A 20,194-nucleotide genomic window follows, 5' to 3' on the forward strand; every position below is an offset into this window, starting at 1 on the left:
ACTATACTGTAGTAGGTTGGAAAACAGCAGACCTACCTGGCAGAACACCAGAGGAAAACGAAAAGGGCAAAAAGAATTGGTAAGCTGCAATATAATCGTTTTTTTTTTGAGTTTAATGCCACTTTTACTGTAATGATTAGAGACCATTGTTATTTATTTTGCTGTCCAGCCATATATTACACAGAAATAAGAGAATCTCAGCCCATCTTTTGCTATGCAATGATTATACTTTTATTTTTATACAGGAAAAACAAAGAGGAAATGTGAGACATATAAAGGGTTATGTAAATATTATTGTCTTCAATGGGGAGATTTCCCCTCACTTCCTGACTGGTTGATGGGTGAAGACTCAACAGGAAGTGAGAGGACATCTCCCTTAACCAGGACACAGAAGTAGTTTTTTTAATTGTTTTTGTTCTCAGGATGGAGATTTTATCTCTTGCTTCCTCTTGTATAAGTAAAAAAAAAGGAAGTGAAAGGAAAGCTCCCAGATAGGGACATAGACAGAAATAATAAACCAGACAGAGGCTTTAGCCCTTCCCCTCTGTATCCTAAAGTGGTTGTAAACCTCAGGGATGAAATTTGAACCAAGTTTATCCCTCTTTAGTGTGTTATTGTCTCAGTCTAGGGTGACATTTCTGTCTGCTGTCTCGTTACTCTGCTATCTGCATGAGTCACTTCTGACAAGTTTTCCTGAAATCAAGATGTAAAAAGATGACAGAGGAGGGAGCTCCAGCACACCGTCTGTAATTGACAGCCTCAGCTCTGTCCTGTGTGCTGTATGAGGGGAGTGTATCACTTCTTCCCTCAAATCATCTCTCACTGAGCTATGCATCGTGTAACTTTAGCTCCTCGCACCCTGTTTTCTGACAGATCAGACAAGCATTAACAATTAGACATGTGCAATTCGTTTAGTTCCAAATTTGTTATTAACAAATTTTGACAAATTCGTTAATTCTGAATTTTTCAATTTCCGAAATTACAAATTTCAAAAATTCTGAATTTTCGGAATTTGGAAATCTGAAAAAAAGAAAGAAAATCGGTAAAATTCGAAATAATAACTAGAGGTATTGAAATTTCCTTTCATATTTGCCCGTTTGTGAAAGTAACGAGTACGAATTATCCAAAATAATGCATGCCGCATCTAAACAAATGGAACGGAACAATCTAATAATAATCAATAATAATAAAACCTTTTTATTATTAATATTTATTATCAATTTGTTCCATTCCACTTGTTTCAAAGCAGCATTTGTTATTTCAGATAATTTGTAACTTCAGATAAATTTGTTTTCTTTGCATTCACAAATTTCGGAAATTCAGAAATTAGTATTTTGGAAATTCGTATTTTGGAAATTCATATTTCGGAAATTTGAAAGTTGGTATTTCGGAAATTCCTATTTTGGAAATTTGTAATTCGGAAATCCGAATTTTCGGATTTCCAAAAAAAGCAAAATAAATGAATGAAGTGAAAATGAACAATTCTGTTGTCAGTGCACATGTCTATTAACAATTCTGGACTTTGAAAGGATGTAGAGAAGAGAAGACTCCAGATAAACAGGTACAGCTTATGTAGGAGACTTTGTTTCATCTCTGTGTATCACCTGAGACTAGTCACTTAAGAGTTTACAACCACTTTAAACTTAAAATAGTTTTGAATGAAGCTGGGCTTTCAGAGATGCAAGAAAATAATTCCTTATGCCCCGTACACACGATCGGATTTTCCGACAACAAATGTTGTATGTGAGCTTGTTGGCTGAAAGTCTGACCATGTGTATGCTTCATCGAACATTTGTTGTTGGACTTTTCACCAACAAATGTTGGCTAGTACGTTCTCAAATTTTCCGCCAACAAAACCTATGTTGTTGGAATTTCCGATCGCGTGGACTCAAGTCCGACGCACAAAAGTTCACGCGTGCTCAGAATCAAGCAGAAGGAGCCGCACTGGCTATTGAACTTCCATTTCTTGGCTCGTCGTACGTCTTGTATGTCACTGTGTTCCCACGTTCGTAATTGTTGGCTATTGAGCTTCCTTTTTCTTGGCTCATCCTATGTCTTGTATGTCACCACGTTCCCACGTTCGTAATTGTTGGCCAACATTTGTGTGACTGTGTGTATGCAAGACAAGTTGGAACGAACAACCTTCGAACAAAATTCCATGGTTTTGTTGTCGGAAAGTCCGATCGTGTGTACGGGGTATAATGCCACGTACACACAAGTGGATATACTGTCAGAAAAAACTTGGATGGTTTTTCTGAAGGAATTCCGCTCCAGCTTGACACAGTCACACAAAAGTTCTCTGAACTTTCGACCATCAAGAACGTGGTGACGTAGAACACTAAGACGAGCCGAGAAAATTAAGTTCAATGCTTCCGAGCATGCGTCAAATTGTTTCCGAGCATGCGTAGGAATTTTGGGAATTCAGAATTTGTACAGACGATGGGAATTTCTGACTGAAAAATTGAGAATGTGCTCTCAATCTTTTGATGGCCAAAATTCCGCCAGAAAAAGTCTGATGGAGCATACACACGATCGCATTTTCCGACCAAAAGCTGTCATCGGACTTTGGCTGGTGGAATTTCAGATCGTGTGTACGTGGCATAAGAGTTTACAACCACTTTAAACTTAAAATAGTTTTGAATGAAGATGGGCTTTCAGAGATGCGAGAGAATAATTCCTTATGCCACGTACACACGACCGGACTTTTTGATGGACTAGGTCGGCAGAGGTCCGATGGACTTTCTGAATAAACGGACTTGGCCACACATGACCGGACTAAGTCCGTTTTGAAAGTCCATTCGTTTTGAACGTGATGACATAAACAGGACTAAACAAGGAAGTTCAATAGCCAGTAGCCAATAGCTGCCCTTTCGTCGTATTTGGTCCATCAGACTAGCACACAGACGAAAGATTTTCCTGATTTTTAGTCTGTTGGATAGATTTGAAACATGTTTTATTTCTAGGTCCGTCTGACTTTTGGGGAAAAAAAGTCAATTGGAGCCCATACACGCTCGAATTGTCCGACGATTTTCGGTCCGCCAGACCAAGTCTGTCCGATTGTGTGTACACGACATTAGGGTAGCAGTAAGCATAGTTCTATAAAGCCTAAGGACATGTTTACTGTGACTTCAAATAGTTCGTTTGGGCCAAGCTAGCCTAAATTAGCTATTTCCTTGAATAACAGATATACCTGCAGGGAGCGCTGTATAAACTTTATGTTGCATCAACTACATACAGTATACAGCAGTGTGTTTTGGAAGCAGTATTGGCATTTCCCATCCCTTTTTTGTAACAAAGTCAATTTGGGCTAAGTACTGCTCGGCCATATACAAGGACTTTTTATTATAATAGAATACAAGGTTTCCTCTGATTGGCCGAGGTGGAGATCAGGATATGGTCCGCCTACCTCTCCACCTCATTCATAAAATGATGATGTACTCATTCATGAAATACAAAAGGTCCTCTGAATGGCCGAGCCAACCCAATTTTGTTCTGGGAATGGGATAGAAAGTCCCTGCCCTACTGCTGTTAATAAAGGAAACAGTTCATTTGGGCCAGATTCACCCAAACAAATAATTTAAAGCCATGATAAACAATGAGCTGGACTTGGATTCCTGCTCATCTAATTAATACAGTCACCTTTATTCTTCAGCTTCTTTTTCTCATATTCAAAGCATCTGAGGCATTTGTTGGGAAAGCAGCGATACACATCCATGTTGTTATTAATTTGCGTCAAACCATCCCAAATTTTCTCTTTTCCAATTTTTGTGTCTAAGACATCCAAAATATATATTACTCTCTATACAAATGCTTTGTTGTTGTTATATTTGTTAAACACCGGAAGTTTCTGGATAATATTCCTGCCGTTGGTTGTGTTGGTACATATGCCCACACATGGGGTGTTAAGACTGTAGAAGATGACGCAATTTGCATTGGGATTAGTATTCACTAATTGCTCGACAGGGGAGACGTTGGATTTGTTGGATAGTGGAAACAGCAGACGATATTCAGAATGAAAGCCACGTTCTCCATAGGTTGCCAAAACCATTTGTCTTCCTTGGTAGATTTTCTGCGTATTATTTAAGGCATCAGTAATTCCAGCGGGGTCTTCATTTTTCAAGATTTGGAGATTGTTGTTATTGGAGAGACTGTCACATTCTTGTTTGGAGAAAACAGCAACATAGGCGTATTGCCTCGTATTATCCATATCAGCCCTAAATATATTGAAAATGGATTAAATGAATAAAAAAGAAAACATTTTTTTGTAGGCCTTCAGTTTAAACTAGCTAAAGATATTCCCAATTTCTATCAAAATAAAAGGTGTGCTAAATTGGCTCTCTTTAGAAATCAGGAGCACCCTGAGTAGAAATGTTGTCCACGTGTTGCAGAGAAAAAACATTGTTCTCTGTGTGGAAGCAGTGGTCTGTCTGAAGAGGTCTTTAGTGTATCCCTGCTGAGTCAAAGCCAGAGCTTTACAATCTAATAGCTCCCAACTGTCCATGATTTCCAGGGACTGTCCCATATTTGCCAACTGTCCTGAATTTCCCGTGACATTTTTAGACCTTTTTCCTGATTTTAGGGTTTCCAGGGAAATGTCCCGGGAGATCTGTGTTTTCCAGATTTTTCGCCATCGCCACTAGAGGTCCACGGCCAGCGGAGACTATGTCTCCGCTGGCCTCCATTTTACAGAAGACCAGAAGTAACGCAGAGTAAAAAGAGGAATCGGAGCCGGCCGGGTGGCTGCCAATAGAAATTGAGCTGCTGCCCACACCCAGCTGCCGGTCTGTCTGTGACCTGTGTTGGAAAAGGCCGCTGGGTGGGGGGTGGACTCTGCCGCAGCTCAATTTCTATTGGTAACTACCCATACGGCTCCGCCTCTATTTTGTTACACTCGGTCTGTTACGTATGGTCTTCTGTAATGGCAACGGAAACTCCGCTGCTGGCATACCTGATGTAAATGGGGCTCCACTGGGGGATACCTCATGTAAAGGGGACTCCACTGAGGGGCACCTGATGCAAGAGGGACACATCATACATAGACAATTTAGAAAATATTCTACACTTTCATCCTTGTAGCAATACTCTTGAGTATGGCAATACAGAACTTGCTTGCAAAAGGCCAAATGCGATACTCAGATCATGTTTTCAGGGCTGTTTGAAAAGAAATGTACATATAAACACATTTGGTGGTCCTGTCCAATAATGCAGACATTTTGGAAAGCAATATTTACACATACCTCCAAAATGTTCAATATTATCCTTCATCCTAACCCTACAACGACACTACTATGCCTAAAACCAGAGTGTCTAACTCATGCCCAATTTAAACTATTTGTATTTTTGCTCACAGCAGCAAAACAAACTGTGGCGAAAGCTTGGAAAACCCCCTCTTTAGAGTTGGCCAAGACCAAACAAAGAATGAATAATTTTATGACACACGCTAAAATGGCTGCTATTGAACAAAACCAAATACCTAAATTTCGTAAACTATGGCAGCCTTGGTTAGAACATTTCTTACCATTATCATTCAATGATATTGTTTTATGGCCATGGTAGATGATTTAAACTCATGCTAACAATACTGGTTGGACTGTGACTTCTGGATCGACCCGGTGGCCCCCTGTTTTCATTTATTTGACCTTTTTCACTCTTCACTCTTTACCTTATTCTTCCTCTCTCTACTCTGTCTCTCTTTACACCTTATGATTTAGCTATACCTTCGGTTACAAAGAAATCATTAGTAATGTAACATATTTCATTATATCAAGATTATTCAGGAAATCTTCGTTTTGTTTTTTCATACTCTTGATAATAATAACTCTTACATAATATTTGAATGTCTTCATCAATATTGGTTTAGTTCATAATTTTTAACTAATTACTTAAATTTTTCACAATGCTTTACCTCACGATCAATTCTATAATTGTAAGCACATATGATTACTACATAAGAATTCTGAATTGTACAATACTCAATATTAATTTATTGTACTCAATTTCATTGAACTTAATAAAGTATTTTTGACAAGGAAAAAGGCCAAATGCAGGTCAAATGTACCTGTAAATGAACTCTGATGGATCTCAGAAACATCTAAAACTGATGTCAAGGAGCACATTGCACTTTGACACACGCTTTCATTTTGCCACAAGGCTAGTGACTGGTGGTCTCTAATTTCAAATTATTGGATGTAATTTCTTTCTCCATACTACTGGATAATATCGGCCTGTAGTAATCAGAATGTCAATAGTAGTAAAAGGTATTTGCCATGAAGTAAAAATAAGTTACCACCCCTGGATTCTACAGTATGTCTAGTGCAAAATACCTCCTTCCTTCCTTCTTCTCCTCTCTTCCCTCTATCAAACACTCTTTTATTTACCTTGGAGATTATCTGGCAGGTTTTCTTTAGCTAAAATGAATATAAATATTACACAAACAAGTAAAAATGCTTACAGATTAAAGGTTTCTTTGATGTACTTCGTCGCCCTGTGGACTTGCCTATCAGTAAGCGATGTGACAGTTACGATGCAACTCCAAAGGCACAGCAATGTCAAGATGGCACGTCCCATTTTAACCTGCAATTAAGATGAATGGATATAATGTGTAAGGTCTGATTTCACTGTCATGTCATGTGTCATTGATGGATTCCATTCTAGAACTTAACTGAACAGAGCATGCTCCTGCAGGGACATCACACATTTGTGAGATTCCGCCACAGAAATTGGTCTTTCCCTAATGAGATGCCACCCTTAGAATGCACATGACATGCAGTACCCACAATTTACCACACAAAGAGCAAATACAGTATAACAAATAATAATAATTCATGTGCTGCGCTACCTCCAAATTGGTCTGTTAAATCAGCAGTAGGTATAAGATAGAGAGAAATCAACAACATAATACTATAGTAATATATCTATGACTAGTGTCACAAAATCCCACTTCATTTGTGAATAACTTTACTTATCCTTAAAAGGTATACAGTGCCTTGCGAAAGTATTCGGCCCCCTTGAACTTTTCAACCTTTTGCCACATTTCAGGCTTCAAACATAAAGATATAAAATTTTTATTTTTTGTGAAGAATCACCAACAAGTGGGACACAATTGTGAAGTGGAACGAAATCTATTGGATTTTTGAAACTTTTTTAAACTAATAAAAAAATGAAAAGTGGGGCGTGCAAAATTATTGGGCCCCCTTGCGTTAATACTTTGTAGAGCCACCTTTTGCTGCGATTAGAGCTGCAAGTCGCTTGGGGTATGTCTCTATCAGTTTTGCACATCGAGAGACTAAAATTGTTGCCCATTCTTCCTTGCAAAACAGCTCAAGCTCAGTGAGGTTGGATGGAGAGCGTTTGTGAACAGCAGTTTTCAGCTCTTTCCACAGATTCTCGATTGGATTCAGGTCTGGACTTTGACTTGGCCATTCTAACACCTGGATACGATTATTTGTGAACCATTCCTTTGTAGATTTTGCTGTATGTTTGGGATCATTGTCTTGTTGGAAGATAAATCTCCATCCCAGTTTCAGGTCTTTTGCAGACTCCAACAGGTTTTCATCCAGAATGGTCCTGTATTTGGCTGCATCCATCTTCCCCTCAATTTTAACCATCTTCCCTGTCCCTGCTGAAGAAAAGCAGGCCCAAACCATGATGCTGCCACCACCATGTTTGACAGTGGGGATGGTGTGTTGAGGGTGATGAGCTGTGTTGCTTTTACGCCAAACATATTGTTTTGCATTGTGGGCAAAAAGTTTGATTTTGGTTTCATCTGACCAGAGCACCTTCTTCCACATGTTTGGTGTGTCTCCCAGGTGGCTTGTGGCAAACTTTAGACGAGACTTTTTATGGATATCTTTGAGAAATGGCTTTCTTCTTGCCACTCTTCCATAAAGGCCAGATTTGTGCAGTGTACGACTGATTGTTGTCCTATGGACAGACTCTCCCACCTCAGCTGTAGTTCTCTGCAGTTCATCCAGAGTGATCATGGGCCTCTTGGCTGCATCTCTGATCAGTCTTCTCCTTGTCTCAGCTGAAAGTTTAGAGGGACGACCAGGTCTTGGTAGATTTGCAGTGGACTGATACTCCTTCCATTTCAAAATGATCACTTGCACAGTGCTCCTTGGGATGTTTAAAGCTTGGGAAATCTTTTTGTATCCAAATCCGGCTTTAAACTTCTCCACAACAGTATTACTGACCTGCCTGGTGTGTTCCTTGGTCTTCATGATGCTCTCTGCGCTTTCAACAGAACCCTGAGACTATCACAGAGCAGGTGCATTTATACAGAGACTTGATTACACACAGGTGGATTCTATTTATCACCATCAGTCATTTAGGACAACATTGGATCATTCAGAGATCCTCACTGAACTTCTGGAGTGAGTTTGCTGCACTGAAAGTAAAGGGGCCGAATAATTTTGCACGCACCACTTTTCAGTTTTTTTATTTGCTAAAAAAGTTTAAATTATCCAATAGATTTCGTTCCACTTCACAATTGTGTCCCACTTGTTGGTGATTCTTCACAAAAAATTAAAATTTTATATCTTTATGTTTGAAGCCTGAAATGTGGCAAAAGGTTGAAAAGTTCCAGGGGGCCGAATATTTTTGCAAGGCACTGTACATATATAACTTATATAGTGCCACACAAGTGATCATAAAGTGCTCTAGTGCAGTCCGTGACAGTCTGATCTCACAACATCAGTACAAAAATAATATTATTATACAGTCTTTATAAGAAAAATAAATGAATGTGACTTGATTGGTGACCGTGGTCATGCAGATCAATTGCGTGTGACCTCACATTTAAGTTTGGACTAAATCACTTTACCAGAATTCCAGGTTAGTTCCATAGGTCCCAATGATGATGCTTCCTCATACATATATAGCAAAGAGAAACTCCATAGTGTGATATAGTTTAAAAATCGTATTTATTTTAACAAACAACACCCTAATACAGGGTACTCACATGGATTTGGTGTGTCAGTGCACCACTCTGTATCATGCCTTTAAAAAATGCCAGGAAATACTGAGGTCATATGCTCCTACTCCGTGAGGCAGACCAGCTGTCTCCTGCTCTTGTTCTGACAGAGGATCACACAAAGATCCTGTTTTTCTGCTATGCATGAAGTCAGTTAGTAAACACCCCCGGGGAACACATTTAACCCCTTGATCACCCCTGATGCTAACCCCTTCCCTGCCAGTGTCATTAGTACAATAACAGGGCATATTTTTAGCACTGATCACATAATGTTACTGGTTCCCAAAAAAGTCAAAGATGTCAGTTAGGTGACCGATCAGTCCGCTGCAATGTTGCAGTCCCGCTAAAAATCACTGATCAACGCCATTACTAGTAGAAAAAAAAAAAAATAATAATAAAAATGCCATTAATCTATCTCATAGTTTGTAGATGCAATAACTTTTGTGCAAACTAATCAGTATACGCTTATTGACATTTTTTTTATTACCAAAAATATGTAGCAGAATACATATTGGCCTAAACTGATAAAGAAATTCGATTTTTTTTCTATTTTTTTATTGGGAATTTTTTATAGCAGAAAATGAAAATATATTGTTTTCTTTTTTCAAGATTGTCGCTCTTTTTTTGTTTATAGCGCAAAAAATAAAAACTGCAGAGGTGATCAAATACCACCAAAAGAAAGCTTTATTTGTGAGAAAAAAAATGACATCAACTTTATTTGGGTACAACATTGCACATTGCACAACCGCCCAATTGTCAGCTAAAGTATGGTGCGGTATTTAAAAAAATGGCTTGGTCATTAAGGGGGTAAATCTTTCCAGTCCTTAAGTGGTTAAAAGTTCAAAAAGAGGGAAGGGAAATAAAGAAATAGAGAAGGACAGAGAAGGAGGAGGGGGGGGGGGGAGAGAGAGAAGTAAATATGAGGGATTGAGGTCAGGACTCTGTACAGACCAGTCAAGTTCCTCTATCCAAAACTCGCTCATCCATGTCTTTATGGACCTTGCTTTGTGCACTGGTGCAAATCATTTGGTGGAGGAGGGATTATGGTGTGGAGTTGTTTTTCGGGGGTCGTGCTTTTCCCCTTAGATTCAGTGAAGGGGATTCTTGAGGTGTCAGCAAACCAAAACATTTTGGACAATTTCATACTCCCAACTTTATGGAATCAGTTTGGGGATGGCCTTTTCCTGTTCCAACATGATTGTGCACCAGTGCACAAAGCAAGGTCCATGAAGACATGGATGAGCGAGTTTGGGGTGGAGGAATTTGACTGGCCTGCACAGAGTCCTGACCTCAAACCTATATAACACCTTTGGGATGAATTAGAGCGGAGACTGCAAGACAGGGCTTCTCGTCCAACATCAGTGCCTGACCTCACAATTGCTCTTCTGGAAGAATGGTCAATCATAGTCATTCCCATAGACACACGCCTAAACCTTGTGGACAGCCTTCTCAGAAGAGTTGAAGCTGTTATAGCTGCAAAGGGTGGGCCGACTCAGTATTGAACTAGAGCTGCACAATTCTGGCTAAAATGAGAATCATAATTTTTTTGCTTAGAATAAAGATCACGATTCTCGCGGCGTAACGTCATCTTTCAAATTATACAAACAAATTGGGCTAACTTTACTGTTTCGTTTTTTTTAAATTCATTGAAATGTATAAAATTTTGCAACAACCACCATTTGTCAGAAAAAGGTTTCGACTTTAAGTGGTTAAACTTCCTTCATTTATACACCAAAGTTCATCCCTTTGATCTAAGAAAGAAAAGTTGCAATGCAATAGTTCTCTACTAGCGCTGACAATGTTGTGAAAAAACTTGGCAGACTGCCCAGTTCCTTTCTTTTGACAGCTGAGTGAGCAGAGAATTCTACACACTTGTTACTTGAATGAATTGGGAAATTCTGCATAGAGATCGTGAGGGGGGTTGAATTGAAATCACAATTTTTTTAACGATTAATCGTGCAGCTCTTTATTAAACCCTAAAGACTAAGACTGGTATGCCATTAAAGTTTATAAGGCCGCGTACACACGGGCGGACTGTTCGCCCAACTTTGTCCGCTGAACAGTGTTTGGGCGGACAGTCCGCTCGTGTGTGGGCTTTCAGCGGACAGTTTCAGCGGACAGTTTGACGAACAAGGTTTTTCGGAAATTCCTTAAAACTGTCCGCTGAAACCTTATTTGAGCGAACAGTCCGCCCGTGTGTAGGCTTGTTCGTCAAACTAAGTTCCGCGCATGCTCAGAAAGGATTTACACGCCGAAAGTTATAATGCAGTGTATAGGACGTCGTATTTTTCGTCCCGTCGTACGTGCCGTTCACGTCATCGCGCACGGTTTCAGCAAACTGTTCGTTCGTCGTGTGTGGCCATGTCCGTCCATGCTAATTTTGAGCGGACTGTTTGCCGAAACTGTTTGACGGACAAAGTTGGGCGAACAGTCCGCCCGTGTGTACGCGGCCTTAGTGTGTAAAGGCAGGTGTCCCAATACTTTTGGAAATGTAGTGTGTGTGTGTGTGTGTGTGTGTGTGTGTGTGTGTGTGTGTGTGTGTGTGTGTGTGTGTGTGTGTGTGTGTGTGTGTGTGTGTGTGTGTGTGTGTGTGTGTGTGTGTGTGTGTGTGTATATTAGTGTAGAGCAACAATTCTTTTTCTCAGAACCTCAGAGAGTTCTTTGCTATGAGGTGCCATGTTGAACTTCCAGTGACCAGTATGAGAGAGTGAGAGTGATAACACCAAATTTAACACACCTGCTCCCCATTCACACCTGAGACCTTACACGAATGAGTCACATGACATCGGGGAGGGAAAATGGCTAATTGGGCCTAATTTGGACATTTTCACTTAGGGGTGTACTCACTTTTGTTTGCCAGTGGAGGTGTGTTGAGTTATTTTGAGGGGACAGCAAATGTATACTGTTATACAAGCTGTACACTCACTACTTTACATTGTAGCAAAGTGTCATTTCTTCAGTGTTGTCACATGAAAAGATATAATGAAATATTTACAAAAATGTGAGGGGTGTACTCACTTTTGTGATATATATCGATATATATATATCGATATATATAATTTTATTTATTGTTACATACTGTCAACAGTCAGCGTCCCTGATCACTACCACACCAGTTGTATGATGACGCTGTAAAATTTTTCCAAAAAAGGACAACATCAAAAAAATTGCCATGCCTCTTACTAGATACCTTGGACTGTCTTCTTTCCAAAAATGGGTCATTTTGGGGGATATTTCTAATGTCCTGCATTTTCAAGCCTCAGGAAATGAGATCAGCCATCAGTACATCAAGAATTGATCAATTTTCAGATATATACCATATATACCATGGTTTGTGGACCTATAACTTTCACACAGACTAAATAATATACGTTATTTTGGGACATTTTCACCAAAGAAATGTAGCAGATTACAGTTTGGCCCACATTTATAAAGAAAAATATTATTTACTTGCAAAATTTTATAACAGAAACATAACATAACATAACAACACACAAAAAACACAGTGGTGATTAAATACCACAGAAATAAAGCTCTATTTGTGTGAAAAAGAATGAAAAAAATTTCATATATTGTGACAGCAGGCAGGTAAAATCACCTGGTTGCATCCAGGATGGAAAATATATATGCCCTAGATTCAGGCTTTATGCCAACTTATACCACTAGAGGGAGTGCGGCAATCCTACAGGGGAAAAGTTAATGAGCCCAGCTGAAGTAAGGGGCTCATTAAGACCTCTACAAAAAAAAAAACAGCATGCTTACGTAGATGCCATCCTGGAACCAGTTCTGTGCTTGTGTAGACTGGGGAGTGTGGCATATGTTCTGTTCTGTTCTGTGCGGTGAGTTAATGCCTGTGCGGCAAACTTCTACAACAGGGAGATAGGGACTGGGGCAGTACAAGGCTGCACCCAGTTGTTAGACAGGGAATTTACGTGTGTAGTAAGCGGTCAAGCTGACCAGGATTTCTTTTCTTGTTTTGCTGTCTGAACCCATCCAGGGGGTCACACACACCTGCTGCCGAGCTAGCCCCATCACAGTATATATATATATATATATATATATATATATATATATATATATGCTAGTCTATCTAAAGCCTCATACACACGATCGGACTTTGTACAAACTTCCCCATGGATTTTTGTACAAAGGGCGTCGGCCGTGAACTTGTATTGCATACACACGGCAGGACTTTTTCAGCCAACTTTCACCAAATCATGTGGTTTTTCTGCTCTTTACCGCCACCTTTGGTCGTCTTCTGTATTGTTGTCTGATCATTTGCATTGGTTCTGAGCATGCCTGTTTGTACTTTGTACAAAAGTCCTATGGTTTTCTTTACACATGATCAGACTTTGCTCCATCGGACTTTTGTTGCCAGAAAGGTTGTTTTTCGCACAGCCAACAAAAGTCTGATGAAAACCGAAAAAGTTTGTCCGATGGAGAGTACACATGGTCGGATGTTGCACCAAAACAGCTAATTTGCATGTTTGTTGTCAAAAAGTCTGATGGTGTGTATGGGGCTTAACTCTACACTCTCTACAAGTTGAGAATACTGTTGTTCAATGGTGGCTATATTTTTCCTCTATAGATGGAGTGGAGGAGTTAGTGTAGCCACCCTAAAAGCAGGAAGTGTGTTATTTGGCTGGATCATCACATGAAACTAAAGAAAAAGTGGCTAAAAAAAAAGAAAACTAACACAGCCACCACCACATTAAGAATTGGTAAACTTCAATACACTTCCACACACAGCAAGGAAAGCCGTCCACAGGGGTGTAGCACCAAAAGGGGCATACTTTTCCCCTATGTATGCAGCAATACCAACTCAAGCCTCAACAAAAGGTCTCCCCAATATGTGATAAGCACAGCTTTTACACATTCAGATATTCCATTTGCCTTTATACGTAAGGGGACTGTATTCTTACCCATTTAGTAACTTGGTCCGGTATCCATGGGCCATCTCTTGGTACTATTGATATTGTATTGAACACGCTTATAGTGGGAATTTGTGACCACTTACTGCTGTGTGTGTGTGTGATTTATACTTAAATACCTATACATGACTACTATATACCAGTGGTATCTACTATAAACCACATGATATATGTGTATCCCACTACTTTAGACACACATATGCAATCTCACTTTTTTGGCTGTTTGCCAGTTTGGTCAAGTTCTCCCACACCTTGAGCCACAAGTTTACCAGCACCTACCCAGTATCTGTCCTGAGGAAGCTAATATTTTAGTGAAATGCGTTGACGAGCAAGTTTTTTGGAGGCATTACTGGATCAGAAATTTTTCTTTTACCTCGATACAGTATTAAATTAATCTTTGTACCGTAGGTCCAGTCCTCTATAACTGCATTATTGGGTAACTGGTAACTGTGTCCATACAGGGTGTTGTTTTTTAACTATGTTGTAATAAAATGTATACTTTTTTTTTACTGATTTTCTCTCTCTCATTATGTGCCCACAAAGTCCGTTCATTTTTTAGACTTGGTCAATCCTTGAATATTTGGGTTTAGATACACTTTAACTCCTCCTGCTACCTCTCTAATAAAATCTGTTTTTCATTTTGAAGAATGTATTTGGAATTATGTCTTACCCTTTAATCAGCTTCGGTGTCTTCTGTCCTCAAAGTGTAAAATTATTTTATATTAATTCACAATATGCAAAGGGAAAAAAATGCTTGAATAGTTATTTTTTTTTTTTTTTTTTTATATTTTGGGTCTAAACACTTTAACTCCTCTTGTTACCTGTCAAATAAAATGGTTTTTTTTTTTTCATTTTGCAGAATGTATTTTTTGCCACAGATAACAGTGAACTTTGTCACTACTATCTGTAGAACACAATGCAATTTTTTTTTTAATGTTACTTTGATAACCAAATTGTCAAAACTGTAAATTGTAGATTGATTATTTAAAATTTTCAAAACTTTGGTTTGGACATAAAATTTAATATATATATAAAAAAAAAAAAAAAATAAATAAAAAAAAAGATTTGAACATAAAATTGTCCAATCTGCATTAAAATATATGATTCAGAAATTATAATATTCTGGATTTATAAACCGTGTGATGTGATCCATTAGATGTAAAGGAAAATACAATACTATTAGGCCCCTTTCACACGGGCGGATAGAATGGTGCTTTTAGCTGCGGATTTTCTAGTTTTCCACCGCAGCCAAAGGCACACAATGCTTTCCTATGGCCCTGTTCACACACAGCGTTTAACTGCGATTTCGTTACGTGCGGTTCGGTGCGAATAGAAAAAATAGAATTGTATGCGTCCAGGTGCGATGTAGCGCAGCTATAAGCACATAACCGCAGGTAATCGCAGTCTTTTGTGTCAATTGCGGCCAGCAGCGTGAAAGAAGAAAAAAAACACCCGGAAGCACATCCTATACAGCAGGTGTACCTGGGAAATGACACAGGAAGTTGAGAGGGATGAAAGGGGAGAAGACAGCATGGCGGCAAGAGACATCTCACACGAGGCCATCATCGCACTGGTGCATGCCCGACCAGAGTTATGGGACTCAGAATGCCCAGGATATGCAGACCGAGTGCTGAAGAGAGCAAAGTGGGAGGAAGTCTACAAATATGTCACACCGAACTGGGACGAGATGTCTGCAACTGAACAGGATAACCGAGGTGAGTGCAAGGTTTGTTGTGTCTATGCAGCAGGGTACACATGCATCCTAGTAAAGATTTTACCCCCTAATGACCAGGCCATTTTATAGCAATACAGCACTGACAATGCTGCAAATTCCACAAAATTAGACATGCTATCTGCCAATAGAACTTAACCAAAAAGTGCATTCTATGTTTTTTATATATTGCAGGAAAGGAGGTTTACACACGTTGGAGGTCCCTGCGCGACCGTTACAAAAAAGAAGTCAACGAAGAGAAGGCTGCGGAGAGAAGCGGAGCACCCTCAACTCGTCGCAGGCCTAACCCCCATGCAGAGGCTTTGTCTTTTTTGAGGCGCACCACTGAGATGCGCACGTAAGTATATCCATTTATTTTACTTAGCGATTTGTGACCAGTAAAGGCATATTCATGTTCAGTTTTTTTTTAAACGTGTAATCTTTATTGTTACCTAGAACTGTGTCAAGTGTCCCTGTGAGAGCAAGCGCAAGGCGCGAAAGTTCGTCGCCATCACCATCAGGAGACGCTGACACCAGTCAAGAAACCACAGAGACAGTGTCATCCCAAGAATATCATCCATCCACTCAAGAACCTGCGGTATGTATTTTAAAAATGTCACAATTTCTGTCCACAAAAAACGTATTACTTACATTTTGAAAAGGCAGCTGGTGTTGGCACAAATGTTGGAGAAACAACAGCAGCTTATTTTTGGGCAAGGTGTGACTTGTTCTTCTGGCTTTGGAGGTCTTCAGTGAGATCAGGTTTTTGCAGCAAAACAAGTACCTGTGTGTGATCTATTCTAAACAGGTGCTGCAATATTTGTACAAGCCATCATATGCTGTTCACTAAAGTGTGACCTCAGTATCAGATGCATAATCTATATATTATAACTATTGCAGGCAAATCCAGATAGGAGAGTCCGGTCTACTTCTACCACCCGTCGAACACGTACTCAACAAGAGACACCTTTTGAAGAATATTTCAACCGTATCATTGAAGAAATGAGAAAACAATCACAAAACCAGGCAAAAGATGATGAATTCCTCAACATCTCAGACCCAGATGTTATGTTCTTGAGAATGTTGCTTTGTGTAATCAGGGAGATTCCTGCAGATAAGCGCACTGAGGTCAGGGGTGATATACATGCCTATTTAACGTATATTGTGTCCGCTTGCAAAGAGCAGCGGCCATATCCTAAATTTCAGCCATGGGCTATGGGTTTTAATTCACCTAGTGGCTCTTTCAGTAGACCAATGCCCAGTCAGCAGTGCCATGACACAACATCTGCCATTAACCCTTATGCAGGACCCCCACCACTGTATACATCTTACCCGTCTAATCCTGGTTACCAAAGGATGCATGTGCAGCCACACCCAGTGTCTTCACCCTCATCTTCCCATTCAGGATCACCCGTAGATGTTGGCAGTGAACCAAGCCATTCTTCCCTGCGTAACCCTAATTATCCAATATATGAAAACTTATAGTATTCCTATGGCAGTGATATGACGGTTGTATTTTTCTTGTTGTGTAATGTTACTTAATGTTTTACCTACACTACTTAATGTTTTACCTACACTACTTAATGTTTTACCTACACGAACTAATGTTTACAACCAACCCCAGATTCCTCCATGTACACTGAACTGTACGCACAGAAGAATCTCCCACTGTCCCAAGCTTATACATGTTGCTACTTGGCCCCACTTGCTCTCACAATACCTGAACTTTCTGATTGGGTGCTAGCATTGTTTAGGTTGAGAGACTTGGCCCAGTGGGAGATTACCCCATCTACACAGTGGAGTGTACATGGAGACATCTTTTGCACTTTCTCCATCTAGCCAAATATTTCAGAACTGTTTACCGCACTCAGTGCCCATCTTTGGCCCCTTTCACACGGGGCGGATCAGTAATGATCTGCCCCGTGATGATCCGCTCGCTCAGCGGGATTGCTCCGTTGTCCCCGCTGAGCCGGCTGCGGACAGGGCGGTCTCCGCACACTGTGCAGGGACCGCCCTGTCAGCTCTCCACTCTCCTCTATGGTGATCGGACGAGCACGGACCGTCTGTCCGTGTCCATCCGATCCGCTCTGCAGACGGATAGAATAGGATTTTACTCCGTCTGCAGAATCGGACTGTTGCGGAGGCGGACGATATCGGGTGCCACCGCAATTGTCCGATTCTGTAGACGGAGGGAAATCCAATTTTTCTAGCCGTCTGCAGAGCGGATTGGATGAACACGGACAGATGGTCCGTGCTCTTCCGATCCCCATAGAAGAGAACAGAGAGCTCACAGGGCACAGTGTGCCGGGACAGCCCTGTCTGCCACCGGCTCAGTGGGGACAATGGACAATGGAACAATCCCTGCCGACCGAGCGGATCATCACGGGACGGATCATTACTGATCTGCCCTGTGTGAAAGGGGCCTTACAGCACTTCAGGAATACTGTAACCTTTTTTTTTTTTTTTTTTTTAGGGGGGTAGTGGGGGATATTTTGTGGACTCGTTATCTGTTGCACTTGAAATTCAATACTTGAAACTAAAAGGAGATTTTATATATATATATATATATATTCCAAAGGAATTAAAAAACATTTTTCTATACTTGCAAGCATTCAATGTTTTTGTAAGGTTTTTCTATTTTTTATACACCCTGTGCATTGCAAAAGATAGAAATAAAAACTATTTAAATTGTTGAAAATTGTTGACTACTTTATTTAAGGCAAACGTGAAAACTGACACAAAAACTTGAAAACTGTGATGAAAAAACTTTGACATGTAAGGTCCATGCAACACCGGTTAAAAATTTACACATAGTCCAATTGCCATGGCAGCTGTCCATCTTCACTCAAAAAGTAATCAGTGAAATGTTCACGGACTTGTAGGGCCTGATTACTTGGACGAGTGCCAGTAACATGACCTATGGGTTCCTCAGAAACAGGGGTTTCGGTGGCCACGATCTCCTTACCCCTCAAAAAATTGTGGAGAACACAACATGCTAGAACCACATTGACGGCATGATCAACTTCTAGATGCATGGCTGTCATCAAAACACGCCATTTGGCAGTGCAAATGCCAAATGCGCACTCAACCATTCTTCTAGCTCTGCTGAGTCGATAGTTAAAAATTCGCCTCCTGGCAGTGAGACCATGCCTGGTATAGGGCCTTAGCAGGTGAGTAGATAAGGCAAATGCCTCATCTCCCAGCACTACAAATGGAAGATCTGGTCCAGTAGTACCAGGGAGAGGCCTTGACTGTGGCACCTGAAATTCGCCATATTGAAACCGCCGCCCCATTACGGAATTTCTGAAAATTCTAGAATCTCCAGAACTCCCATACGCTCCAACATCCACAGCGATGAACGTCATATTTGCATCGCTGAGTCCCAGAAGCACAATAGAAAAGTATTTCTTATAGTTGAAAAAGCGGGAACCGGATTTTGGAGGCTTGATGAGCCGGATGTGTTTCCCATCTAATGCCCCAATGCAGTTTGGGAAGTTGGTCTTCTCCCAAAATTCCTCCGCTATTTCCTCCCACAGACTGGATGTTGGCTCCGGCATGACTGATGTTCTCAGTTCTTCCCAGATAACATGACAGGTATCGTGCACAATGGTGGATACGGTGGAAATTCCCATCAGAAATTCATGATGGAGGGAGGTGAAACTGGCACCAGTGGCAAGGTATCTGCAATACAAAATTGATAACAATTCAGAAAATATAAAATATAGTAAAATAAATAAAATTAAAAAAAAAAATCAATATACATATGGAGTTCTACATGGTAACAAATAAACATCAGCATCTATATAAGCTGATGACTTTTAACACATTGCAGCCCAAAGATAAAACATCCCTCGGCTCTGGTAGTAGGTGCTGGCATCCAAACAGGAAGCCTGGTGGTGGGTTGGTCTAGTACAAAATATTATTTGGTGGTACCTTGCTTGTTAATGCAAAATTCTGCCTTTGTGTTCAAAGCTCACCTACATAATGAGAAACTACTGAAATTTGATGACGTTTCCTATTTGCAAAAAATAAAACTGACTGTGCAAGGCACGATAGATAGTTTTCAAGGATAAAAAATAATGGTAATGGTAGTAATGTGCGAAAAATCGCTGTTGTGATATAGATTAGGTCATAGATTCATCTATATATATATATATATATATATATATATATATATATATATATATATATATATACATACATACATACATACACACATACACACTATTGCCAATATTGCCTAAGCCTGCATGTACATGAATTTAAGCATTTGTTCAACATATGGAAAACCTACCTTAAAGTAAGTAACAGCCGTTCTTCTGGACTAATGCTTCTTCGCATATTGGTCGTGGTTCTGGTCAGGTGTCCTCTAACAAGTACCAACAGCTCATCGAAGCACGCCACCGACATCCTTGTGTAATTATGGAACTTGTCCCCATGAGTCCTCAGCTCACCGAACATGAGGGCAAAGTAGCCGATCGATAGGCGCTGAGACGTTAAGGGATGGACCCAGTAACGACGAGGACGTCGCCTACTCTGGATCGCTCTTCTTGTCTTCATCCTCATCATCAGCAAAATGAG

The 20,194-nt window shown here is 40.2% G+C and overlaps 1 protein-coding gene across 1 annotated transcript; it reads right to left on the reverse strand.

Annotated features, from left to right (window-relative positions):
• Positions 1-207: 207 nt before the first annotated feature.
• Positions 208-17,710, reverse strand: LOC143989156 (uncharacterized). The gene is made up of 3 exons (XM_077489187.1): positions 16,946-17,710; positions 6,452-6,573; positions 208-4,214 (listed from the first exon to the last, which is right to left on the reverse strand). Exons 1-3 carry the CDS (start codon positions 16,973-16,975, stop codon positions 3,800-3,802), a joined length of 567 nt encoding a protein of 188 aa, XP_077345313.1. The 5' UTR covers positions 16,976-17,710; the 3' UTR covers positions 208-3,799.
• Between the last annotated feature and the right edge of the window lie 2,484 nt (positions 17,711-20,194).

The sequence above is a fragment of the Lithobates pipiens genome, unplaced genomic scaffold (genome assembly GCF_037356315.1).
Source record: "Lithobates pipiens isolate NorthernLeopardFrog02 unplaced genomic scaffold, aLitPip1_a1.2 Scaffold_18, whole genome shotgun sequence".
Lineage (NCBI taxonomy): Eukaryota > Metazoa > Chordata > Amphibia > Anura > Ranidae > Lithobates > Lithobates pipiens.

Excerpts from the sequence above, each read along its gene's own strand:
- LOC143989156 (XM_077489187.1), bottom strand. The coding sequence starts at position 16,975 with ATGCATCCTTTGGTAACCAGGATTAGACGG. Across the intron at positions 6,574-16,945 it reads TGGTAACCAGGATTAGACGG|GTTAAAATGGGACGTGCCAT; the intron begins GTAAGATGTATA and ends TCTTAATTGCAG. Across the intron at positions 4,215-6,451 it reads ATCAAAGAAACCTTTAATCT|GGCTGATATGGATAATACGA; the intron begins GTAAGCATTTTT and ends CAATATATTTAG.